Source organism: Oncorhynchus mykiss, chromosome 5, assembly GCF_057628025.1.
Source record: "Oncorhynchus mykiss isolate SJ-2025 chromosome 5, ASM5762802v1, whole genome shotgun sequence".
Taxonomy (NCBI): domain Eukaryota; kingdom Metazoa; phylum Chordata; class Actinopteri; order Salmoniformes; family Salmonidae; genus Oncorhynchus; species Oncorhynchus mykiss.
Window position 1 is genome coordinate 17,533,452 of NC_143026.1, and position 27,789 is coordinate 17,561,240.

At 44.3% G+C, this 27,789-nt stretch overlaps 1 protein-coding gene across 2 annotated transcripts; it reads left to right on the plus strand.

The window, feature by feature from the left end:
* The first annotated feature begins 290 nt into the window (after positions 1–290).
* LOC110523352 (KN motif and ankyrin repeat domain-containing protein 1) lies at positions 291–27,707 on the plus strand. 2 transcript variants are annotated; one of them, XM_021601976.3, is made up of 13 exons: positions 291–524; positions 16,657–16,782; positions 17,879–18,714; positions 18,976–20,884; positions 21,044–21,205; positions 21,718–21,826; positions 23,760–23,930; positions 24,099–24,186; positions 25,617–25,836; positions 26,184–26,326; positions 26,501–26,701; positions 26,811–26,909; positions 27,048–27,707. In XM_021601976.3, exons 2-13 carry the CDS (start codon positions 16,746–16,748, stop codon positions 27,108–27,110), a joined length of 4,038 nt encoding a protein of 1,345 aa, XP_021457651.3. In that variant the 5' UTR covers positions 291–524; positions 16,657–16,745; the 3' UTR covers positions 27,111–27,707. The 2 variants fall into 2 exon arrangements, with proteins under 2 accessions (XP_021457651.3, XP_090090157.1); XM_090234031.1 differs by lacking the exons at positions 291–524; positions 16,657–16,782 and adding an exon at positions 17,133–17,271.
* The last annotated feature ends 82 nt before the right edge of the window (positions 27,708–27,789 follow it).

Consider the following 27,789-nt stretch of genomic DNA (forward strand, 5'->3'; position numbering starts at 1 on the left):
TGTGTTTAAATGATGTGTGTGTGTCTAGGTGCAGCTGCCCTACAATGATAGACTATGTTGTCCTAACTCACTCACAGTTCCACATTGTGTCACGCATCTGTAAATAGACACCAAAAGGATGTAGGCTACTTTGCATTTCAGAACCAGTCACCAGCGGTTTGAGTCAGCGTTTGAAAAAGCTTCATCAATATTTCATCCATATGGAATCAACCCATTCTCACCATCAACAGAAGCACGTTCACGAGCGTCGCTCAGCTCTCGGTGGTGCTTTGTTGACACATTTCTGCGCATGGGCAGTGAAAGGGCCGGTGGATAGTGAAACATTGGATCGGACAGAATAAATGAGTGGCGCACCAAACTGAAGGCCAAAGGAAGTGAAATTGGATGAAAAGTAAATTATGTAGCGTGAATGTTCACGAGAAGTTGTAAAACGAGTTGTATGCACGATTTTTACATTTTATTTTTTACTTTAAACACTTATTCAACAATGGCATGCTAAACGTTTGCACAACTCTCTGATCCAGGTGAGTCGAATTAATTAGCTAATTATTTAAACGTTCATGCATTAATGTGACTTTTTTTCTTAAATGTTCGTAGTAACTTTTACCTCTTGTCTGTATATATAAACATTTGTCTGCCACATAAACGTATTGTAGGAAAAGGATTTCGATATAGACCTATGTCAACATGCTGTGGACGTTTTATTGCACCCAACCGACCACTACACTCAGGGTAACGTACCGCTGTACATTTGTTTTTACTTTCGATATTCTGAGTTCGGTCGTCAATAGCTCTCCGGCGGGAGGTACTAGGATGATGAGTGATATATCTAGTATAAGATGACTCTAGAGGGCAAGGTACACCCTTTGTATTTACCTATAGTAGGACTATTACCTTAATAACAGAGCCGAAGGAGGTAATATACTGTGTTCTAGCGCTCAGGTGTTTTAGGGACCGTCGTAAAGGTGCAATACCGGCGTTTGCACGAAAGCAAAAAAAAGAAAAAGATTTTGCATTCTCATCCTGGGGTAGCCCTACATGAATATTACACACACTGCTTCCAGTCACTGAATGGACTAACATTTTTATTAGTAACCTCTAACTACTGTGCTATATTTGACCCATTTACAAGGATACTTTTCAAAAGCTTCCTATCCATGTGAGATGGATAAAACCACATAATATGAAGTCACTGACATCGCTCATCCATGCTACAGAACATTCATTAGAATTCCAGTTCACCAGTTACCTGATTTTTATAGGCATATTTCTTATGATGGGTAGGTATGGTGCAGTGTGTTCCTTGACATCTCAAATTAAAGGTACACCTTTTATTTTTTTCATAATTCCCCACCTTTGATTTTCTACAAATATTTATCCTATTACAGCTGTGGTTAATAAAATGACATACAGATCAAATGTTCAATAGCTTCCAGTCCAAATGACATGTACACCTAAAACAACTTGATGCTAGGTCACCTCCACTGACCTCCTTCATATTTAGACTAAACAGGGAAGCATACTTGTTTTCAGTTTGGATATGACTGGGCTTATCACCACTTTAGGGCACCACAACGGTGCTGGCGATAGAGGGCGGCTTGAGAACGTTCATAACAATGGCATGACGCGACCAAGTGATGGAGGTGCAACCTATGAATAGGGGAAATGTTTCTAGAAAATCTAAGAAAAAAATGCTTTCATAATAAAGGTCAGGGAACACACATTTGTCTGTGGATCGGAAGCCATTATAATTACTTATAATCATATTACTTTAAAATGTGAATTCTAATGGGGGTATCATGGATTAGGGACATCAGTCACTTTGCTACAAGTGATTTGAGCTATCTAGGTCATGCAAGTAGGCTACAGTAGCTTGTGTATGAGTTAGAAATGTGACCCAATTCAGGAAACTAGGCATATGTCGCAAGTCACGACTTCACAGGAGAGCCATTTTGAATGTAAAAAATATTTATTTATCAAATGCGGTTTTTGTCAGAAATGCCTTCTCGAACATGTGAACGTTCATGTGCCTTAATAACAAATTTGTATGCCATCTGTAAATATGAATAAAATTGTTCAATTGTGAGCCTTGTTGGTTAAGTCACAGAAAAAGTTAGCAACCTTCCCACTAGCCATGATTGGCTGAGATGAGTATGTATGTATAGCTAAAGAGATGGAGAATACACCTGTCTCCGGATTACATATTCAAACTAAGGGAAACTGTGGCATGGCATTCCTGACAGTGAGACGTGTCCATGCACGATGATGTGTGTATATATATATATATATATAGAAAGTTGTTTAATTTCAAGCTGAAGTGTACTGTTAGCCAGCTAACGTTAGCTGGCTGGCTCCCTAGCTGACATTATTATTTGTTTCCCAGAGCCGTTTGCTGTTCTAGTTAGAGCCTAATGTTAGCTAGCTAACATTAAACATGGTTGGTTAGCTGCCAGCACTGTGGCCTTGTTGGCACTGTTCATTGTTGTTTAACTAGCTAAAGTTAGCTGGCTGGCTTGTTAGCTAAAGTGACGTGTGTACAACACCCGTTGAATATGGCCAGTGTCAGTAAACATCTGCAAAAAAGCTAAATTAAATTGTTGCCAGCAGAGCTGGTTAGGCTGTTTTCATGTCATCCAGGGGTAACCAAATCATCAGCCAGAGCGTCAAGTGTGCGCTTTGAGAGCAAAACAAGATGGGTAGGGCTAAAGCTTAAGAGGGTGCGAACAATGCTGAATGGATATAGCCAAAGAAGAGCTCCTCACTAGATAGCAAAACTTTCAAAGATGATTTTCTCAAAAGTGAATTTACCAGTTGATCAACTTTCAAAGCAGAATTACTTTCCCATTGTTCCTCACATGCAGTGTATGATATACCATTTTGTAGCTCTGAGTCTCTACTTTTATCTAATGTAAAAAAATACAATTTTGCTACATAAGACCGAATCCAAGTGGTGAGTCATAAATATCATAGGCCTGTTTTTTTTTAGCTATATTTTTACATAAAATCCTTTAAAATTAAACGATCACATTTTAACATGTAATTGTTGTGGGAGAAGACATAATTAGTTTAAGATCTCTAGATAATTTGAATAGTTAGAAGTAAAAATGTTTAGCTGATTGCACTTTTAAGACGGTCCCTTAGCGTGGAGTGCATAATTGCACCCATTGAAACCAACTGAAGTCACTTTTTGAAAACATGGGGAAGGGAGGGAAACGTCTGTACTTTGCTCTTTATCGTTATCTGATTCTAGGTAAACTCAGCAAAAAAAGACATCCTCTCAATGTCAACTGCGTTTATTTTCCTGCAGGAAGGGTACCACATGAGGGAGGAGGATGTCTTCCCTGAAACGTACAGCGTTGAGATTGCCTGCAATGACAACAAGCTCAGTCCGATGATGCTGTAACACACCGCCCCAGACCATGACGGCCTCGGTGTAACGCTCATTCCTTCGACGATAAACGAGAATCTGACCATCAACCCTGTGAGACAAAACCGCGACTCGTCAATGAAGAGCACTTTTCGCCAGTCCTGTCTCTTCCAGCGACGGTGGGTTTGTGCCCATAGGCGGCGTTGTTGCCGGTGATGTCTGGTGAGGACCTGCCTTACAACAGGCCTACAAGCCCTCAGTCCAGCTTCTCTCAGCCTATTGTGGACAGTCTGAGCACTGATGGAGGGATTGTGCGTTCCTGGTGTAACTCGGGCAGTTGTTGTTGCCATCCTGTACCTGTCCCGCAGGTGTGATGTTCGGATGTACCGATCCTGTGCAGGTGTTGTTCCATGTGGTCTTCCACAGCGAGGACGATCAGTTGTCCGTCCTGTCTCCCTGTAGTGCTGTCTTACAGTACGGACATTGCAATTTATTGCCCTAGCCACATTAGCAGTCCTCATGCCTCCTTGCAGCATGCCTAAGGCATGTTCATGCAAATGAGCAGGGACCCTGGGCATCTTTCTTTTGGTGTTTTTCCAGAGTCAGTAGAAAGGCCTCTAGTGTCCTAAGTTTTCATAACTGTGGCCTTAATTGCCTACTGTTGAAAGCTGTTAGTGTCTTCGAGACCGTTCCACAGGTGCATGTTCATTAATTGTTTATGGCTCATCGAACAAGCATGGGAAACCGTGTTTAAACCCTTTACAGTGAAGGTCTGTGAAGTTATTTGGATTTTTACGAATTATCTTTGAAAGACTGTGTCCTGAAAAAGGGACGTTTCTTTTTTTGCTACGTTTATATCATCCTAGGACCTTCTGTCGACGTAATCTCTGAATATCAAACCAATCATTTTTGTTTTTACTTAGGCCTGAAACTTTACAAATGTGTTCTTCCCAAATTATGCTATTCTCCTATTTTTGTTTTTTATTGGACCAATGAATCCTGCCTCAATCTACACCACTGCAAACCATGCATATTCATTTGGTGTTTGGACTGAGCGGCTGAAAATGATGGATGTGATGGGCTATTATGATCTAAAAAGGTTTGATCGATGGATGGATGGAGAAGTTAAGAAATAGGACTATTCTGTACCAGTCCCCCAAATCCAGGTAATCCATAGATCTGGCAAAATTGTTCCTGGTTGTAATTTGTACCAAGTAGAGATAATCTCACACATCAAAGCATTCATGCACTGGTCTGGTTAGAGATTTCTGAGAAACCATAGGGTAGAAGTATTTTGTAGGACTTTTATTGGATATTTAGTCTTGAGAAATTTATTTTTTTTAACAATATGAAAACATTCCTCTTTGCATTCAGCAAGGTTTAAGTGGGATTACTTCCAGGGCTGGGACTTTGACATCCAGTCACCAAATGCATGGTTTATAGTTACACGCTTTCTGACAATCAGGTCTCCCTTAGTGTCTCCCATCTGTGTCAGGAGCTTGTTCATTTTGGATCACAGTGAAATATTAGACTGTAGTGAGGAAGTTTCAACATGGTTTCAGTCACAAGGAAATGAAAAGGACTTGGAGATGGGTCACAGCTCAGAAACATTCAGGATCCACTGTCCTAGAGTGCTGTGTAGAGTTCTAAAGGCTTGGTGTGTGTGTGTGGTGTTGGTTGTTCAGCCTCCTCAGCTCAGTGTCTGTTATAAAGGCCCTCTCAGAGAAAGGCCCTCTCAGGTTTCTGCCCTCACAGCAGAGACTGGGCCAGGGAAGGATCACCTTGGCAACAGGGCTTCTGTGTCAACCAGTGTGCTGAATGGGAACATCCTCGCTGAGGGAGAGCAAGATAAAATAGGTGCTGGAGGTCTTTTCTCAGGACAATATCAGCATGAAGCCTTGTTCTCTTCCATTTCCTCCCCCTCTTTCCTCTGTCATTTGTCCCTCTCTCCTTCAGTTTGCTCGTCCTTCTTTTCATCCCATTCCCTATAACTTATTTTCAACTTCATTTCGCCTCGTACCTAAGAACAGCCCTTAGCTGTGCTATATTGGCAAATATACCACACCACCTCAGACCTTATTGCTTTAATGTACCATGGCTAAGGGCTGTTCTTCTGCACGACAAGAAGTGGAGTGCCTGGATACAGCCCTTAGCAGTGGTATATTGGCTATTATAAACTGGTTGCCAACATTAATAGAACAATAAACAAGTATCTATACATCATACTAGTGATATATTGTCAAGACTCAAACTTGAATTCATGTTCCAGCTGTGTGGTGCCCTCCCAAGCCTCCTTCCCAGCACATTCTATGCATGCTTTGAGGCAGACAATAACGAGCCATCCAGGAAGACTCTTGCTGCTCCGCACGACCAGATTCTTTCGCTCTCCAAGGCTGACGTGAGAAACTCACAAAGCCACCGGTCCAGATGGTATCCCTGGCCGTGTCCTCAGTGTTCTGACATCTTCTTTGAGATCTTCAACCTGTCCCAGGCTGTAGTTCTCACCTGCTTCAAGGAGACCATCGTCACAGTGCCCAAGAAAAACAAGGTGACGTGCCCAAATGACCCGGACATCATGAAGTGCTTCGAGAGGCTGGTCATGGCCCACATCAAGGCTTGCATGGCAGGCACACTGGACAACTCCAATTTGACTACCGCTCCAACAGATCCATGGAAAATTCCCACTGCTATTCACACAGCTGTAACTCATATGGACAAGAGAAACATCTATGTGAGAATGCTGTTCATCGACCCACAGTTCATCATTCAACAGTATTGTTCCCACCAAGCTCAGAGCCTGGGTCTGGACACCACCCTCTGCAACAACTGGATCCTGGACTTTCTGACGGGCAGACCACAGGCTGTGAGGATTAGCAACAACACCTCATCCACACTGACTCTTAACACCCCACAGGGGTGTGTCCTCTGCCCTCTGCTGTGCTTCCTGTTCACACACGACTGCGTGGCTTTGAACAAAACCCACTCGATCATCAAGTTAGCTGATGACACCAAGGTTGTAGGCCTGATAACCAACAACAACGAATCAGCCTATAGGGAGGAGGTAAGTGAACTTGCATTGAGATGCCAGGACAACAACTTTGCCCTCAACGTCAGAAAAACAAAAGAGTTGATTGTTGCAGAGGAGCGAACATCAACAGGACTGCAGTAGAGAGAGTCAGCAGTTTTGAGTTAATCTGCGTCCACATCACTGAGGACTTGACATGGACGAACAACACCACCACTATTGTCAAGAGGGCGCAACAGCGTCTTCTTCCTAAGGCAACTGAATAAATTCTCTCCAAATAATACTGCTGCACGATCATGAGTATCATGGCCTGGTGCGAGAATTGCTCCATCCACGACCTCAAGCCCCCCCCAGCGGGTGGTGAAGATGGCCCAGTACATCACTGGGACGGTGCTCTCACCCCTCCAGGACATCTACTGGAAACGGTGCTTGAGGAAGGCCCACAGCATCATCAAGGAACCCACACAAACCAGCCACGAGCTGTTCACTCCCTTAACATCAGGCAGACGCTATCGGAACATGAGGTCTGATACCAACAGGTTCAGAGACCGTTTCTATCTACAAGCCATTAGACTGCTGAAGACGAACTGGACTGACCACCTCCTCTGACTCTCCGGACCTTACCGCACGCAGACACACATACAGTACCAGTCAGAAGTTTGGACACACCTACACATTCAAGGGTTTTTCTTAATGTTTTATTATTTTCTACATTCTAGAATAATAGCGAAGACATGATACAGTGCCTTGCGAAAGTATTCGGCCCCCTTGAACTTTGCGACCTTTTGCCACATTTCAGGCTTCAAACATAAAGATATAAAACTGTATTTTTTGTGAAGAATAAACAACAAGTGGGACACAATCATGAAGTGGAACGACATTTATTGGATATTTCAAACTTTTTTAACAAATCAAAAACTGAAAAATTGGGCGTGCAAAATTATTCAGCCCCCTTAAGTTAATACTTTGTAGCGCCACCTTTTGCTGCGATTACAGCTGTAAGTTGCTTGGGGTATGTCTCTATCAGTTTTGCACATCGAGAGACTGACATTTTTTCCCATTCCTCCTTGCAAAACAGCTCGAGCTCAGTGAGGTTGGATGGAGAGCATTTGTGAACAGCAGTTTTTAGTTCTTTCCACAGATTCTCGATTGGATTCAGGTCTGGACTTTGACTTGGCCATTCTAACACCTGGATATGTTTATTTTTGAACCATTCCATTGTAGATTTTGCTTTATGTTTTGGATCATTGTCTTGTTGGAAGACAAATTTCCGTCCCAGTCTCAGGTCTTTTGCAGACTCCATCAGGTGGTCCTGTATTTGGCTCAATCCATCTTCCCATCAATTTTAACCATCTTCCCTGTCCATGCTGAAGAAAAGCAGGCCCAAACCATGATGCTGCCACCACCATGTTTGACAGTGGGGATGGTGTGTTCAGCTGTGTTGCTTTTACGCCAAACATAACGTTTTGCATTGTTGCCAAAAAGTTCAATTTTGGTTTCATCTGACCAGAGCACCTTCTTCCACATGTTTGGTGTGTCTCCCAGGTGGCTTGTGGCAAACTTTAAACAACACTTTTTATGGATATCTTTAAGAAATGGCTTTCTTCTTGCCACTCTTCCATAAAGGCCAGATTTGTGCAATATACGACTGATTGTTGTCCTATGGACAGAGTCTCCCACCTCAGCTGTAGATCTCTGCAGTTCATCCAGAGTGATCATGGGCCTCTTGGCTGCATCTTTGATCAGTCTTCTTCTTGTATGAGCTGAAAGTTTAGAGGGACGGCCAGGTCTTGGTAGATTTGCAGTGGTCTGATACTCCTTCCATTTCAATATTATTGCTTGCACAGTGCTCCTTGGGATGTTTAAAGCTTGGGAAATATTTTTTGTATCCAAATCCGGCTTTAAACTTCTTCACAACAGTATCTCGGACCTGCCTGGTGTGTTCCTTGTTCTTCATGATGCTCTCTGCGCTTTTAACGGACCTCTGAGACTATCACAGTGCAGGTGCATTTATACGGAGACTTGATTACACACAGGTGGATTGTATTTATCATCATTAGTCATTTAGGTCAACATTGGATCATTCAGAGATCCTCACTGAACTTCTGGAGAGAGTTTGCTGCACTGAAAGTAAAGGGGCTGAATAATTTTGCACGCCCAATTTTTCAGTTTTTGATTTGTTAAAAAAGTTTGAAATATCCAATAAATGTCGTTCCACTTCATGATTGTGTCCCACTTGTTGTTGATTCTTCACAAAAAAATACAGTTTTATATCTTTATGTTTGAAGCCTGAAATGTGGCAAAAGGTCGCAAAGTTCAAGGGGGCCGAATACTTTCGCAAGGCACTGTAACTATGAAAAAAATCAAACTTTGTCACATGCGCCGAATACAACATGTGTAGACATTACTGTGAAATGCTTACTTACAAGCCCTTAACACTGCAGTTCAAGAGAAAGTTAAAATATTTAGCAAATAAACTAACTCGATAACAATAACGAGGCTATATACAGGGAGTACCGGTACGGAAGTACAGGTTTGTTGAGGTAATTTGTACATGCAGGTATGGGTGAAGTAAATAGATAATAAACGGCCTGTAGCAGAAGTGTAAATGTATTTATTTTTTTAAATGGGGGGGTTGTCGATGTAAATATTCCGGTGGCCATTTGATTAATTGTTCAGCAGTCTTATTGCTTGGGGTTAGAAGCAGTTAAGGAGCCTTTAAGTCCTAGACTTAGCGCTCCGAAACCGCTTGTCGTGCGGTAGCGGATAGAACAGTCTATGACATGGGTGACTGGAGTCTTTGACAATTTTTTGGGCCTTCCTCTAACACCGCCTAATGTATATAGGTCCTGGATGGCAGGAAGCTTGGGCCCTGTGATGTACTGGGCCGTACGCACCACCCTCTGTAGGGCCTTACAGTCAGATGCCGAGCAGTTACCATACCAGGCGGTGATGCAACCAGTCAGGATGCTCTCGATGGTGCAGCTGTAGAACCTTTTGAGGATCTGGGGACCCATGCCAAATCTTTTGTCTCCTGAGGGCGAAAAGGTGTTGTGCTGCTGTCTTCATGACTGTCTTGGTGTGTTTGGACGATGATAGTTCATTGTTGATGTGGACACCAAGGAACTGGAACTCTCGACCTGCTACAGCACCGTTGATGTTCGGCCCGCATTTTGCTGTAGTCCACGATCAGCTCTTTAGTCTTGCTCACATTGATGGAGGGGTTGTTTTCCTGGTACCACACTGCCAGGTCTCTGACCTCCTCTCTATAGGCCGTCTCATCGTTGTTGGTGATCAGGCCTACCACTGTTGTCGTCAGCAAACTTAATGATGGTGTTGGAGTTGAAGAGGGAGTAAGCCAGGGGACTAAGCACACACCCCTGAGGGGCCCCAGTGTTGAGGATCAGTGTGGCAGTTGTTGTTGCCTACCATTACCACCTGCGGGCGGGCCGTCAGGAAGTCCAGGATCCAGTTGCGGAGGGATGTGTTTAGTCCCAGTGTCCTTAGCTTAGTGATAAGCTTTGTGGGCACTATGGTGTTGAATGCTGAGCTGTAGTCAATGAACAGCATTCTCACATAGGTGTTCCTCTTTCCCCGATGGGAAAGGGCAGTATGGTGTTCAATTTGATATTGCGTCATCTGTTGGGGTGGTATGCGAATTGGAGTGGGTCTAGGCGTATATGGGAGGATGCTGTTGATGTGAGTCATGACCAGCCTTTCAAAGCACTTCATGGGAAAGGGAGATACCTAGTCAGTTGTCCAACTTAAATGTGTCTTCAGCATTTAACCCAACCCCTCTGAATCATAGAGGTGCGGGGGGCTACCTTCGGGGAACAGGGACAGAACGACAGATTTTTACCTTATCAGCTCGGGGATTTGATCCAGCAACCTTCCAGTTAATGGCCCTGGCTACCGATGTGAGTGCTACGGGGAGGTAATCATATAGGTAGGTTACCTTCGCTTTCTTGGGCACAGGGACTTTGGTGGTCTGCTTGAAATATGTAGGTATTGTAGACTCGGTCAGGGAGAGGTTGAAAATGTCAGTGAAGACACTTGCCAGTACACGTCTTGGTCCCGCAGCATTGTGAATGTTGACCTATTTAAAGAACTTGCTCACATCGGCTACGGAAAATGTGATCACACAGTCGTCCAGAACAGCTGGTGCTCTCAGTGTTTCTTGCCTCGACGCGAGCATAAAAGGCATTTCGCTCATCTGGTAGGCTCGTGTCACTGGGCAGCTCGCGGCTGGGTTTCCCTTTGTAGTCCGTAATAGCTTTCAAGTCCTGCTTGTTTGATGGTTTGTCTGAGGGCATAGCAGGATTTCTTATAACGTCCCGATTAGTGTCTCACTCCTTGAATGCGCCAGCTCTAGCCTTTAGCTTGATGTGGACGTTGCCTATAATCCATGGCTTTTGGTTGGGATATGTATGTACGGTCACTGTGGGGACGACGTTGTTGATGCACTTATTGATGAAGCCGATGATTGAGGTGGTATATTCCTCAATGCGATTTGATGAATCCAGGAATATTATTCCAGTCTGTGCTATCAAAACATTCCTGTAGAGTAGCATCCACATCTTCTGACCACTTCCGTATTGAGCGAGTCACTGGTACTTCCTGCTTTAGTTTTTTCTTGTAAGCAGGAATCAGGAGGATAGAATTAAGGTCAGATTTGCCAAATGGACAGCGGCAGAGAGCTTTGTATGCATCTCTGTGTGTGGCGTAAAGGTGGTCTAGAGTGTTTTTCCCCCTCTGGTTGCACATGTGACATGCAGGTAGAAATTAGGGAAAAATGGATTTAATGTCCCAGAAGCTCTGCTTCTGGATTAGCATTTTTTTGTTTGCTTATGGCCTTATACAGCTGGTTGAGTGTGGTCTTAGTGCCAGCATCGGTTTGTGGTGGTAAATAGACGGCTGCAAATAATATCGCTGAGAACTCTCTTGGTAGTGTGGTCTACAGCTTATCATAAGGTACTCTACCACAGGGAAGCAATACTTCAAGACTTCATTAATATTAAACAATGTGCACCAGCTGTTATTGACAAATAGATATACACCCCCGCCCCTCGTCTTACCAGACGTAGCTCTTCTGTCCAGCCGGTGCATGGAAAATCCCGCCAGCTCTATATTATCCATGTCGTCTTTCTGCTACGACTCGGTGAAACATAAGATATTACAGTTTTTAATGTCCCGTTCGTAGTATAATCTTGGTCGTAGGTCATTCATTTTATTTTCCAATGATTGCACGTTGGCCAATAGAACGGATGGCAGTGGGGGTTTACTCACTCGCCTACGAATTCTCAGAAGGCAGCCAGATCTCTGCCCCATTTTCTCCATCTTTTCTTCACGCTGTTATGTTCTAATTCTCAGAGTAAAAAAACTCAACGGACACTATGAAAGCTTAACCAAGTTTATTCTTCCAAGAGGATCAATACAGCTGCATTAGACAAAGACATTTTCACACAAGCACGGATATTTAACATTTTAACAGTCCCCTCCTACACATCTGAACAGCCAATGCATTTCTGTTGCTAGACAGAACCTTAGTGATATCTGTTCTTCCTCACGTCATCTGACCTGACCTCTACCCCAAAGTGCTCACTCCTCCCCAACTCACGGCTGTCATGGTGCCTGGTACCAGACTGTGTCTCTTCTCCACCCAGAAGATCCCTGATGGCTAACAATAACATATCCTGACATAATGTAAACGTTCTACATTACCTGCTCTCCCTCAGTGACATGAATAAGTACATTTCATATTCTCAGAACCCAACAATGCAAATGACAGGGATTTGGGCACGTTCCCAAGAAAGCAGTATATCCTTCGCGTTGGACTCTGCCAGTTCGAGGTGAGTAATCGCTGTTCTGATGTCCAGAAGTTATTTTCGGTCAGAAGAGACGGTAACAGCAACATTCTGTTCAAAATAAGTTAAACAATGTGAAATAAAATAGCAAAATAGCACAGTTGGAGCACGTAAAACGTAAGCCATCCCCTCCGGCGCCATTCGACCTGAAATAACACATGGAATCATGTAGTAACCGAGAAAGGGTTAAACTAATCAAAGTATATGTTTAACACTAAGTAGCCACCTTTTGCGTTGATGACAGCTTTGCACACTCTTGGTATTCTCTCAACTAGCTTCATGAGGTAGTCACCTGGAATGCATTTCAATTAGCAGGTGGGGCTTGTTTAAAAGTGAATTTGTGGAATTTCTTTCCTTAATGCTTTTGAGCCAATCAGTTGTGTTGTGACAAGATAGGGGTGGTATACAGAAGATAGCCCTATTTCGTAAAAGACCAAAGAGAAATGACAGTCCATCATTACTTTAAGACATGAAGGTCAGTCAATACGAAACATTTCAAGAACTTTGAAAGTTTCTTCAAGAGCAGTCGCAAAAACCATTGTGCACTATAATGAAACTGGCTCATGAGGACCACCACAGGAAAGGAAGACCCAGAGTTACCTCTGCTGCATAGGATAAGTTCATTAGAGTTAACTGCACCTGAGATTGCAGGCCAAATAAATGCTTCACAGAGTTCAAGTAACAGACACCCCTCAACATCAACTGTTCAGAGGAGACTGCGTGAATCAGGCCTTCATGGTCGAATTGCTGCAAAGAAACAAATAATAAGAAGAGACTTGCTTGGGCCAAGAAACACGAGCAATGGACACTAGACCAGTGGAAATCTGTCCTTTGGTCTGATGAGTCCAAATGTGAGATTATTTTTGGTTCTAATGGATTATCTCTGCCTGTGTGGTTCCCACCGTGAAGCATGGATATGGTGTGATGGTGCTTTGCTGCTGACAATGTCAGTGATTTATTTAGAATTCCAGGCACACTCAAACGGCATGCCTACCACAGCATTCTGCCATCCCATCTGGTTTGCGCTTAGTGAGACTATCATTTGTTTTTCAACAGGACAATGACCCATCACACCAACAGGCTGTGTAAGGGCTATTTGACCAAGGAGAGTGGTGAAGTGCCGCATCAGATGACCTGGCCTCACCTGAACTCAATCCAATTGAGATGGTTTGGGATGAGTTGGACCGCAGAGTGAAGGAAAATCAGCCAACAAGTGCTCAGCATATGTGGGAACTCCTTCGAGACTGTTGAAAAAGCATTCCAGGTGAAGCTGGTTGAGATATTGCCAAGTTTGTGCAAAGCTGTCATCAAGGCAACGGGTGGCTTCTTTCAAGAATCTAAAATGTAACTTTTTTTCATTACTACATGATTCCTTTTGTTATTTCATAGTTTTTATGTCTTCACTATTCTACAATGTAGAAAATAGTAAAAATAAATAAAACCCCTTGAATCAGTAGGTGTGTCCAAACGTTTGACTGGTACTGTGTGTGAGATATATTGCATTCTACTGAACCATTTACTTAAATTCTTATCTTTTATTATTTCTTATTGTTCCATTGTTGAAGGAACCTGCAAGTGAGCATTTCGTTGGACAGTGTATCCCGTACATACGACTAATAAAATGCTCAGCTTTCAACACCATATTTCCCACAAAGCTCATTACTAAGCTGAGGACCCTAGGACTAAACACATCCCTCTGCAACTGGATTCTGGACTTACTGACGTGCCGCCCCCAGGTGGTAAGGCTAGGCAACATCTGCCACGCTGATCCTCAGCACAGGGGCCCCTCAGGGGTGCGTGCTTAGTCCCCTCCTGTACTCCCTGTTCAACCACGACTGCGTGGCCAAGCACAACTCGCGGACATCACAACAGTGGTAGGCCTGATCACCGACAATGAGACAGCCTATAGGGAGGAGGCCAGAGACCTGGCATTATGGTGCCAGGACAACAACCTCTCCCTCAACATAAGCAAGACAAAGGAGATAATTGTGGACGACAAGAAAAGGAGGGCCGAACAGGCCCCTATTAACATCGACGGGGCTGTAGTGGAGCAGGTCGAGATTTCCAGTTCCTTGATGTCCACATCACCAACGAACTATCATTGTCCAAACACACCAAGACAGTCTTGAATAAGGCAGGACAACACATTTTCCCCCTCAGGAGACTGAAAAGATTTGGCATTGTTCCCCAGATCCTCAAAGTTATATAGCTTCACCATCGAGAGCATCCTGACCGGTTGCAACACCACCTGGTATGGCAACTGCTCAGCGCTACAGAGGCTAGTGCGTACGGCCCAGTACACCACTGGGGCCAAGCTTCCTTTCATCCAGTACCTAATATACTAGGCGATGTCAGAGGAAGGCCCAAAACATTGTCAAAGACTCCAGTCACCCAAGTCATAGACTGTTCTCTCTGCTACCGCACGGCAAGCGGTATCGGAGCCTTTAATCCGCTACTCGCTGTTTATTATCTATGCATAGTCATTTTGCCCCTACCTACATGTACAAATAACCTCGACTAACCTTTACCCCAGCACATTGACTCAGTACCGGTACCCCCTGTATTTAGCCTTATTATTATTTTATTTTTTACTTTAGTTTGTTTTGTAAATATTTTCTTAACTCTTTTTTAACTGCATTGTTGGATAAGGGCTTGTAAGTAACCATTTCATGTTGAGGTCTGCACCTGTTGTATTCGGCACGTGACAAATAAAATTTGATTTTGATTTGACACACGGCTGAAATGCTGTAATAGCCAATCAGCATCCAGGACCCAAACTACTCAGTTTATAATGAAGTATAGAACACCAAGTTTGTTCTTTCTTCTCTCCTGAAGTTACACAGCCAGCTTCCTTCTCACACAAGCAGACAAATCCATAATTGACCTCTGGCATGCTTGTGAGTTTTTCTGTGGCTACTTAGTGTTAAATGTCCTAAACTCCCAGTTGTCTGCCGAGGAAAATCTGAACCAAATTGCATTCACTGACTTCATCCAAGAGGATGTCTTTAAGAAATGGACCAGTACAAACAGCCATATATCCAAATTCTGCCTCCTCACCCAACAATGGCAGGACCTGTGAACCTCTAAATATAATATAAGCTGTTGATGAGTGTGTTCTTCAGGCCACCTGGCCCTGATGCAGGTGTCTTGGACTGGGTCAATAAGGGTTGGCTTGGCTCAGGGGCAGTCTCTGACTGTCCTGGATGTTCTCAGTTTGGCCCTGCATCATGGACTCATTTCCATATCTGTCTACTCTGTGTGACAAAATAGTCTGATTTGGGCTTGAATGTTTTTTTTCTAATTTTCATGATTGGCCAAATCAAATGTTGCCAATTCTGCTCAGCTCTTACCAAACATGTTATTCTCCAAGCCCTACAGATGGCAGTGCAGGGTTAGGTTGGGTCGAGGCAGGCTGCTGCTGCATCTGTTCTGCCTTGGCTCTGAGCTGGAGCCAATGGTGGCTTCTCACCACCACCTAACAGTCCTAACCAGAGTCCTCAAATAGAGAGCTTTTTATGGGGCAGAGCGGAGCGTTTCCAACCAAAATCAACCCTCCCTGCCAGCTTCACCCCATACATAAACTATGCAGTGATTTGAATGGGATCATAAGGACTTGGAGCAGCCTGACAGAATTTGACATACTTTTAATTTTAGAGTTGTGAAGTGTAGTTCACAAGTCCCAATGCCAAACATGTCCCTCCTTACCTGCTTCAGATTGGCATGTGCTGATTAAGTGCTAGGCTGCATGCATTCCACACAGTCCTAAGCCAGTGTGTGTTTTCAGAGTCCAGCCATAGAAATAGAATTTGAACACCATTATGTATTGAGTTGACACTACTGTTGTCTGCAGCACTACATATGTACCTGGACAGTGTCAGAAGTTGACAGTAGGAATTGGCTGGATTAGAAAGGTGTGAGAAAGAGCAGGTTCATAGGACAGAACTCTTTTGTGTGTCCCAAATAGCACCCTATTCCCTATATGTAGTGTACTACTCTGGTCAAAAGTAGTGCACTGCATAGAGACTTGCTGTGAGGAATAGCCTTTTTATAAGAGAACCCCTTCCTAGTAGAAATGTTCCTTCAATGAAATTACATTACTCTCTAAAGAAGACAATGGTCTGTCTTAATCAGACTGGGTGCTTCTTCTTTACAGGAAAAGGGATACAGTATTATAATGCGGGTGACAAGCATACTAGTGCAGTAAGAACTGTTTGATTCTAAGGATCGGTGTTGAGCTTTGTTATCTCTGCAGAATTATCCCTCATACAGTATGTCTCATTTAGTATTTAGTTACATGTGTAAGCACTGTTTATCTGTTATTGACTGTGTGTGTGAGAAAAGGAGAAGATATGCTTTATATTCTTCCAAGATATTATAAGATATTTCTGTCTATTCGACAGTCTTCCAAGATGCACATTAGGCCTTGAGCTGGACTTCACACATGGATGGACTCAGAACCATTTCTTTGCCATAAGGATCAACTGTACCAATGGATCAAGACACACACATTTACAGAAATGGCCAAGGTATTGTACAATTGTTGTTTCTGTCCTTACCTAAGTGGTGTCCTAGTCATTCACTGAGGTTGTGAAGGAGTTGTAACGCTGTGAAGGACAGTAAACTGCTGATAACCCGAATTCTGATATGCATAGTTAGTCAATATCCTTATGTAAGTGAGCAGCTAAAATATTTGTAAAAGGAGCAAGTTTATAGAATGAATGCCAAGAAAATGGTTGGGCAATATAATTACTTGCACAGTAATTATAGAGTTCAGTTGGTCCAGTCTAAGTAGAGAGGCTTACTGATTGGAGGGTTCTGTCAGCCAATGACGTTCCATTCTGTGTTGGTATAGTCTACTCTTGGCCGATCTCATTTTGCCTCATTGGAAAGACTGGAGAGGATAGGGTATTGTCAGAAAAGTTAGGAGAGGCAACAATCTTAATACAGGGAGGAGAGAACCAAGGACAACAATACCATGTAGGCCTACTGGATTGAAAATTATGTTCAACATTTAGGTAAGGCTGATGCCACTCAGTACTGTTAAATTTGAAAAAATACTTTGTCGTTACTTGAACTTGTATCTTCCTTTATTTGCCTTACAAATTTCAGAAACATACGTGCAAATATTATTGGTTAGATTTAGCCAAATATGTCTTCATCTATATTCTAAAGAAATATCTCTAAAGAATCTTGATTCAGACAATTAATTAATTAATTAATTAATAAATAAATAAATTGATTCAAATTGAATGCTTTTAGTTCTAGGTCATCGGATGACAAATCAAATACTGGTATGTCTAGGCCTATTGCATTCAAAATCTTTATTGCAAACTAACAGTAGTTGTACATGATACAGTTTGACAACTTTGTCTTCTACATTTAACTGAATCATGATTTCTACCCTATGTTTGATACCAGGGAAAGCTCTCAGGAATCTGATAATTTCCACATTCCTGCCTGCTGTCTTTCATTTCCTCATATCAACCAACCCAATGTTTTGTTTAATATTTCTTCATGAATTCAAGAGCCATAACATAACTTCCTGCTTTCTTCTCCTCTGGTCCTGATGGTAGGACATGTACAATTGAACAATAGTCATTTTCTTTAACTCTCTTCTACCAGGTAACAGGGGAAGGTCAGTCAGTGCTACTGAGGAGACCACCCCCTACTATCTGGAGACGCCTTACGGCTACCAGCTGGACCTGGACTTCCTCAAGTACGTGGACGACATTCAGAACGGCTCCACCATTAATAGGCTGAGGAAGAAGCCCCTCAGGGCGACCAACAGCAGGGCAGAAGCGCAAAGTGGCACCACACCCAGCCAATCATGGACCTCATCGGAATCCCTGTCCTCGGCGAGTAGTGGTGACACGCGGGTGAGTCAGTCTGCCATGTCGACCGGTAACCGAGGAAGACCCCCTCTTCCTCCACCCCACAGTGCCTCTACCACCAGCAACACCACCCCGTCTAGTCAGGAGGGGTCCTCCGTCCCTCTGAAACCCCAAGAGGGGAAGCCTGCTCTGGCCGTCCGCTCCCTGAACACCCCCAGGTTCAACCCTCTAGTGGAGAAGACCCTGGTGGAGACCCGTAGGCGCTTAGAGCAGGAGAAAACCTCCAGCACCACCCCAGCCCAGCCCCACCCTGAGCCACATCCCCGCCGGCGCCTAGCCAGCTTCGGGGGAGTGGGCTCCAGTGGCTCCCTGTCCGCCTTCACCGGCTGGGGTTCCTACAACCAGAACAACAGCGGAAATGTCAACAAGCCCCATGCTGAAGGTGAGCTTTCCCTGCCCCTATCCCTCCACCACGGCTCTTCCCTGGGCAGCGGAGGGTCCCTGAGACCCAGCCCCCAGAGCTCTGGCAGGGATACCCCAGTCACGGGCCTCAGCCCCCTGCACCTGCAGCATGTCAGGGACCAGATGGTGATGGCCATCCAGAGGCTGAAGGAGCTGGAGGAACAGGTCAGCATTGAATTAAATAGAACACTAGAATGGACATTGGCATCAGGTGTAAAATCTTAGCCATCTTGGTCAGGGAATCTTTCATTCTAGAAACTGACTTAATGTGGTAAAATAAAGTATAAAAGATATTGTGTGTTTCAATCCCAGTATTAATTTATATTTAAAAAATATCAGTATAATGATTTTGTAGATTTGCTTGCACACTGTTAGTTAGCTAGCTAGTCAGTTTTAATTAGCTGATTTTAATGTATCTTTACGCAGGTGAGGAGCATCCCTGTTCTACAGGTGAAGATCTCTGTCCTCCAGGAGGAGAAGAGACAGCTGGTCTCTCGGATGAAGAACCAGGACCAAGAAGAGCTGAGTGACGTGTTCCGGAAGAGAGCCCACAGCACGGGCAGCGCCGGTCGGTTCCGGGTTGGGAAGGGCTCTGAACTTCTAGGGAAACCTGAAGATGGGCTGGAGAACAAGGCAGAGCACAACAGTGCCTCCTCTGGCCTGAAGGAGTTCCAGCAGCTGACTGCTGAGATGGAGGCTTTGGAGAGGACCATCAAGGGTGGTCGCTTGCAAGCACGGCATGGCCTCAACCAGAACACATTACGCAGCAACTGCAGAGCTCACAAATCAGTAGCCATCGGCATTGATGAAGACTTAGATGCCATCTTAGATGTCAGGTCCTCAAAACAACACAGGGACATCGCTTTGAAGACCAAGCCCACAGACACACGATGCATAGCAACGGGTGTAACTGAGGCCCACCTCGTTGTCACCGCGGATAAGGGGTCGGAGCTAGATGCCCAGCAGAGAATCATAGAAGCCCTGAAGGAGAGGGTGTGTCAGTTGGAGGCAGAGGTAAAGGAGTCCACCCTGCAGATGGAGATGGGCAGGCTGAAGCTGGAGCTACAGGCTGCCGGGGCCAGGAACAAGGCTGATAAAGGCTCCATCGCCAGGCCATCCACCCACAGCACCTCCACAGCCACGGAGGCCCCGGAGGCCAGGCCCAAGGCCCAGACCAGGAGCCTGGGGGTGGGCAACCACACAGAGGTCCAGGACGCCTCTGCTGGAGGTAGGCTGGAGGTGGAGGGGTGGGGCTGTAGTGTTGGAGTGTCCTGTAGGCCGGAGCTGAAGAGTGTGAGCTCAGGACCAGAGGTACCGATGACTTGGTGGGTGGTCAGAGAGAGAGTGGAGACCCAGGACCAATGTGTTGGGAGACAGGTGGTGATGGTCACCCAAGGTGTGGGGACAGGGGTGAGGGTGTGTGAGGCAGGTGTCAACACAGATCTGACCATGGAGAGTTTGGCTGCAGCGAGAAGATGGGGGATGGGGGAGTGTCAGTTGGTGTCGGTGGGGAGCGGGGACTGTACGGTCGACGACGTGATGAGTGCTGTAAAGGAGGTCGGCATGGCAACCGACCCTCCAGTCAGAGGGGTGGATTCAGGTGTCATGGTGTCACCTCAGACGTTCTCCCAGCGCACCAACACATCACCAACACTCAGCTCGGTCTCCCGTTTCACAAACACCTGCCGCTTGTTCAACACCACCTCCAGCACCAACACCGTGCTCAACACCCAGGAGAAACACACCAACACCGTGCACACCGTCACCCGGAACATCGCTGTTGGCAACAGCAGGGTCCTAGAGCTAATCCAGACCGTTGCTAAGACCCGCTCCGTTGGCATTGAAACGACCGTGCCATGGGGAGGAAACGCAGAACAACCAACCCAAACCAATGCGGCCGTCACCAAGGCAACGACCAGAGACGCTGGGGTCGGGATGACTAACGTGAACGACAACTTCCTGGTTGGACTGAAGACCCGGAACATCGCCTGTGGTCCTTCCTGTCTCCCCGACCCCACCAAGACCAGGAGTATTGGGATCGGGGTGGGTGAGGGGCGCATACGGGACCTTGCAGGACCACCATCACTGACACAGACATCCCATTCTCACCAGGCCCAGGGCCAATCCCAGTTAGAGCCTGGTCTGGACCACTACATAGAGAAGATGCAGTGTCTGCTGAGGGAGCAGCAGGGCCTGCTGACTGAGAGCTATAGTGAGCTGGGAGAGGTGTTCATCCAGCCGGCGTCAGACAACACCACCCTCATCATGTCACCCGTCAACTCTGCCATGATACAGGGAGGCACAGAGGACAGGCCAATACCCTCACAATCCACAGGTATGGATATAGTCTGTCTAGTCTTTACACTCACAGTTTGCATCTGCGGTGGGTATTTACTAGGGATAATTGTTTTGTATTATGGACATTTTTCTTTATACACAATAATCCAGTGGGTGATTTCTTCCTCTCTCCCTTCTCTCTGTCTCCCTTGTACAGATTGTGTACAGTTCCAGTCCATTGCAGGGCCCGGCCAGTTCACTAACACCTCACCTAAGAGAAACACAGAAAGGTCAGGGGTCAGCCAGTGTTTCACTAAGGAGTCAGAGGTCAAGCAAAAGATACTACGCATAGAACACCAAACATCCTCTGCATTGCACGGTGTGTTTTTTTGTTTTGTTGGTATGTGTCAGTTTGTTTGTGTGTGCATGTAAGGGGCTGAATTCAGTTGTATCCCAGTGGTGCCTTTAAATAGTTCCATAATGTTGATGGGTTGAGAGCGGGAGAAAAATAGAAACTAAAGGAGCATTCTGCTGGCAGACCGCTCCCTAGAAGAAGCCTGGCCTCCTTTGAACCAGTAGAACCATGGAGGAGGAAATAGCTCTTTCTCTGGTTTGGCATTGGCTCTGGAAGACCTACTATTGAAATATTTGGGTGGATGCTGAGTTTTGGAAAGCACACATCTCTCACTACACAGCGGTCTGTGGCTGACAGGCTGGAGCTGAAATTGTATGTCTATGTATGAGTGTTTGTATATTTGAGAGAGTTTGTACTCTCTGTAGAAAGTACTAGGTGAAGTAGACATTCAATAAGTTAAACAAATTCTCAGAACTTCACAACAAGTGGTTCACAACAATCAAATTAGAATTCATTGGGAAACATTAACCCTCCAGGTCAGCCCACGACCGCCAACATGCTGAGGTCCATCATGAAGAAACAAGATGGTGACCGAGGCTACACTGGAACCAGGAAGAGCCTGAAGTTTGTGGGCGTGACCACAGGGTGAGGGTCTGATAAAACAGTACCAGTCAAAAGTTTGGACACACCTACTTATTCAAGGATTTTTTTATTTTTATTTAGACTATTCTATATTGTAGAATAATAGTGAAGACATCAAAACTATGAAATAACACATATGGAATCATGTAGTAACCAAAAAATTGTTAAATAAAATTAATATATTTTAGATTCTTCAAAGTAGCCACCCTTTGCCTTGACAGCTTTGCACACACTTGGGATTATCTCAACCAACTTCACCTGGAATTTCCAACAGTCTTGAATGAGTTCCCACATATGCTGAGCACTTGGCTTTTCCTTCACTCTGCGGTCCAACCCAAACCATCTCAATTGGGTTGAGGTCAGGTGATTGTGGAGTCCAGGTCATCTGATGCAGCACTTCATCACTCTCCTTCTTGGTCAAATAGCCCTTACACAGCCTGGAGGTGTGTTATGGGTCATTGTCCTTTTGAAAAATAAATGATAGTCCCATTAAGCGCAAACCAGATGGACTGGCATATCGCTGCAGAATGCTGTGGTAGCCATGCTGGTTAAGTGTGCCTTGAATTCTAAGTAAATCAACAATAGTGTCACCAGCAAAGCACCATATCACCACCACCTCCATGCTTCACGGTGGAAACCACACATGCAGAGGTCATCCGTTCACCTACTCTGTGTCTCACAAAGACACGGCGGTTGGAACCAAAAACCTCAAATTTGGACTTATCAGACCAAAGGACAGATTTCCACCAGTCTAATGTCCATTGCTTGTGTTTCTTGGCCCAAGCAAGTCTCTTCTTATTGGTGTGCTTTAGTAGTGGTTTCTTTGCAGCAATTCAAGCATAAAGGCCTGATTCACGGAGTCTCCTCTTCTTATTGGTGTGCTTTAATAGTGGTTTCTTTGCAGCAATTTAACCACGAAGGCTTGTTTCACGCAGTCTCCTCTGAACAGTTGATGTTGAGATGTGTTTGTTACTTAAACTCTGTGAAGCATTATTTTGGGCTGCAATTTTGGAGGTGCAGTTAACTCTAATGAACTTATCCTCTGCAGCAGAGAACTCTAGGTCTTCCTTTCCTGTGGCGGTCCTCATGAGAGCCAGTTTCATTATAGCACTTGATGGTTTTAGCGACTGCACTTTAAGAAACTTGAAATATTCCGTATTGACTGACTTTCATGTCTTGAAATAATGATGGACTGTCATTTATCTTTGCTTATTTGATCTGTTCTTGCCATAATATGGACTTGGTCTTTTGCCAAATAGCCCTATCTTTTGTATAACAACCCTACCTTGTCACAACACAACTGATTGGCTCAAACACATTAAGAAGGAAAGAAATTCCACAAATGAACTTTTAACAAGGCACACCTGTTAATTCAAATGCATTCCAGGTGACTACCTCATGAAGCTGGTTGAGAGAATGTGTTATTGGCTTATTTGAAGAATCAAACATCTTGCATATATTTTGATTTGTTTAACACTTTCTGGTTATTACATGATTCAATGTGTTATTTCATAGTGTTGATGTCTTCACTATTATTCCATAATGTAGAAAATAGTGAAAATAAAGAAAAACCCTTGAATAAGCAGGTGTCCAAACTTTTGGCTGGTACTGTGTGTGTGTGTGTGTGTATATATATATATATATATATATATATATATATATATATATATATATATATATATATATATATATATATATATATATATATATATATATATATATATATATATATATATATATATATATATATATATATATATATATATATATTAGTTTTATTCTGATCAGACTGATATGTTTCACTGGTTAAAATCTTCTCAGTTCTGTGTGTTGGCTGCAGGTTCAAGTCTACATATTATGGATTAAACATATTTAGTTTGTGTAAGCTATGGCCTAGTAGAGGAAAGTTTGAAATAACTGAGGGTATTGGCTGCAGGTGTGAGTCCATGTCAACTAGTGAACCATCCAGCTCTGAAGAAGAAGAGAAGAACGGGAACGGGAGGTGGAGGGAGGTCTGTGGCCTCCAGGATCGGAGCCGAACGGGCGGGAACAAAGGCGTGGCCAACAGAGAATGTAGTGGCCATGGGAGGACGGAGATACAGGAGAGGTGAATATGGTAGTGGTTTTAGGGAATGTACTTCACTTAATCCCCTCAGGGAGCATCAGCCATCAATAAGTTTGCATCGCACTCGGGGAATTATTCTCCAGCTTGTTCAGGGTATATAGTTATTGTGCAATTAGTGTATCAAATAACTACTAGGTCCTATCCCTACAGTTTTCAGTTGAGTGAGAAGATGCTGTCTGCTTGCCATGCACTGAAGACCCATCTGAGTGACGACCAGATTTTATCCAGCAGAGAACTGGTGAGTACTGCTAAACAGAGGCCAGTGGCACAAGTAGACTGAATGGAAGTGCGTATGTATGAATGTGTTTTTGTTTGTCTGTTAACAAGAATGTATGGGAATGGTCATGAACATTACTGGTTAATGACTACAATTGTGACTTTAGGAGCTATCTAATTGCCTGTGTCCCTTTGCTTCATCATACAAGAATTTATGAAACCATATAAAATGTTGGCACGAGGTCAACTCGATGTCTTGGAATCTAAACTAGAGGAAAAAATATTTCATTTGTGACATGTATAACTGAGGAATGTGCCGACTCCTGTAATTTTCTGCCGTCTGGTAGTGTTTCTGGGCAGGGACTTCAAGGCCTGGTTGTGTATGAGTTACATAGACACCCTCTCTCTCTCTGTGTTCCACCCAGACAACAACATCTAGCTCTGTCTTGGTTTACGTCCTTTATGCCTCTTGAAACCAAACTAACTCTGACGCCACCATATGTGTTCCACATCATCTGCTTTTTATCTTGTCATAGTGACTGGTTGAGTGATAGAAAACAGAAGGAGAAAGAAGAGCAGGGATGTAGTGATTAGTCCAAACAGTTTCAAAATGGAATGTTTTGCAACAAAAATTTCTACTTGACAAATTCAGGTACTGTAGGTCCCTCCCCCCATTTTGTTCTGGTTGCTTCTGTTTAAGTAACGTTTTGCAACAGTTGGTATAATGAATACACCCCAGGGGAGAAAGAAGAGCAGGGATGGAGAGACTGAGGTCAGAATTATTCCCATATTACAAGAACAGGATGATATCCAGAAGTGTTTCGGCCCTCCAGGACTGACATTGAACCTAAGTTCCTGAACCTAATACCTAATGTTCTGAAGACCACTCAAAATGCCCTGGGCACTAGTCCCCTGTAATAGTTATTTTTGTGGTGAGAGGGAAGTCGTGGATGATCTGTAACTGCCATCGGCAGTCAGTCAGTCTTCCCCCTAAGGAAGAGGGTTTGGTGAGGTCAAAGGAACTGAAGTATTGGCTGATTATGTTTATTTTCATTCAGTAATGTCCCTATAATTACAATATGTCTTTGGTAATTCACTGTTCAAAATTCTCTGCACACACTGCATGATGGAGGGTTGCTAAATTACAGTACTGCGTGTTCGTCCTGACAGACAACAACGCCTGTTTGTGCTTTTTCCGAATTAAAAACACGAAGGCTTGACAGTGTGTCTTTGTTTGGCTGCATTTGTTTTAGCTCACCCTGGTTTGCAGGGTTTGGACCTTTAGACCATGCCATTGGTTCTGAAGTGAAATCTCTGCCTGTCCAGGCGAGCTAGAACAAATTCACCCAATGTAGGTCTCTACAAGGAGTGTGTGTATGTCAAATGTTTGTGTGCCCATACATGTTGGTTGACGTCCTGCTTAGAATGTATTATCCTGTGTCCCACCCTCAGCGGTCCTGCCTGAACATGCTGCAGCACGAGTGGTTCCGTGTGTCCAGTCAGAAGTCAGCTGCTCCGGCTGTGGTGGGGGACTATTTAACGGCGTTCCGGTCAGTTTCTCCAGCCGTGCAGAGACACGTAGCCAACTTGGCAGACGGTAACGGTAACACAGCACTCCACTACAGCGTGTCCCACTCCAACTTCACCGTCGTAAAGAGGATGCTGCTGGCAGGTACTGATTCTGACTCAGACCTGAACCTGACTTCCATTTAAACCTCTCACTCATATGATGTTCTGTTGAGTACATTAATCTAAAATGTGTTCTTTCAAAGTATATAAAAGTTTGCGGTGGTCATGTGAGGTGAAATGTGTATATTCTGGGATGTGAGTACTCAGTTTGTTTGGTTGACCTGACAAAGCAGTGAATTGGGAGCTTTAACAGTGTGCGGGCCTTCTTGTTCTATACTTCTTTCAGAGTATCCCCGCAATCTGGTCAGAGTTTTAACTGAGCTACCCGTAGTGTTATTTTTAATTCTGTGCCATTGTTTTGTCACCTTTCTTCTTTGGCTTCCATTCAAGATGTGTGTAACGTGAACAAGCAGAACAAGGCAGGATATACCCCCATCATGCTGGCTGCCCTGGCTGCTGTGGAGGCCCCAGAGGACATGGAGGTGGTGGAGGAGCTCTTCATTAAAGGAGATGTTAATGCCAAGGCCAGCCAGGTATGTGGAGGGCCAGAGGTATGCGGGGGGGGGTTTAAGCTTTGACAAGTTAAGTCCGAGCTTGTCTGGTCACTGGCTGAGTGTGTTGACTTCAAGCTCCCGAGTGGCCATCTCTTTGAGCCCATCTTTTTGTCTTTGACCTCTTACTGCTGACCTCTAACCCTTGACCCCCAGGCTGGTCAGACAGCCCTGATGCTGGCAGTGAGCCACGGCAGGATGGACATGGTGCGGGCCCTGCTGGCCAAGGGGGCAGAGGTCAACCTTCAGGATGATGAGGGCTCTACAGCTCTAATGTGTGCCAGCGAACACGGCCACGCTGAGATAGTCAGGCTGCTGCTGGCCAAGCCAGGCTGTAACGCCACCCTGAGTGACAGCGTGAGTTACTGTGTGTGTGTTTGTCACTCACCGTAGCAGACTATCACTGTGTTAGTGTCTTTGTTTGTCTGATTCACTGTTTGTGCCCTGTTTGTCTGTGTGTATGCAGGATGAGAGCACGGCCCTGTCCATAGCTCTTGAGGCTGGACATAAAGACATAGCAGTGCTGCTCTATGCCCATGTCAACTTCTCCAAATGCCAGGCCGGGGTTGGTAACACGCAATATCTATAGATCGGGTCCCTCAGTTCGTTTTTATATACCTATTCTATAAAATGATGTACATCTGTTCCATACCAACTAATCGTGTGCATATGGTGTGTGTGTGCATCCACCCTCTTTCCATAGGGAACCCCTCGTCTCGGTAGAAATACACCCCCCAGTTCCGCTGGAAGAGCCGTCTTTGAATGAAACTACCCGCAAGCCCCTCAAACCTCCACCCTTGCTGCTACACATAGACGTATGCTTAGTGTATGGAATCATTTGTGAAGGTTCTATGTGGCCCTTATATAGGGTTTATGAAGGCTTCAAAGTTTACGTTCGTTTTAAAGTTGATGCCCTCGTATCCAAGCACTCAACAAGCGATCTGAGACCACAATTGTAAATGTTAGCCTAATGAAACGAACGAATGATGTAGCCTATATGGACTGCCTCTTCTCTTGTCCAGGCTGACAGCCTGAAACTTAGAGGTTGCTAGGCAAATCACTCTCCTACAGTAATTATATCCCCACAACCTGTGGCCTTTCTTTGTATGAGTTTAATTTCTGACATTTTAGTCTCTAGATTGAATACATTGCATATACACGCAGATAATTTCATTCTATGCCCTCAAACAATATATTTGCATATATTTTTGATGTGATTGTCATTGTATATATCATATATTTAAGCCCATTGGAAGTACAGTTATGCATTTACAATTAGTATATTAGTGTTAAATGTTTCATTGTTAGTATAATGCTCTGTGCCTTATGCTTTTAATTAATACAATAAACTGAAGTACCTCAATATCTTCCATGTGATTTTTACCCTTTCTAAATAAACAACAGGAAAGACAGTTGATATTTGTACTTGGTGCCACCTGCTGGGA

What these genes read in the sequence shown, in the direction of transcription:
- LOC110523352 (XM_021601976.3), top strand. Translation starts at nt 16,746, where the DNA reads ATGGATCAAGACACACACATTTACAGAAATGGCCAAG. An exon ending in CATTTACAGAAATGGCCAAG is followed by an intron (nt 16,783 to 17,878) that starts GTATTGTACAAT and finishes CTCTTCTACCAG; the next exon opens with GTAACAGGGGAAGGTCAGTC. An exon ending in AAAGAGGATGCTGCTGGCAG is followed by an intron (nt 25,837 to 26,183) that starts GTACTGATTCTG and finishes CTTCCATTCAAG; the next exon opens with ATGTGTGTAACGTGAACAAG.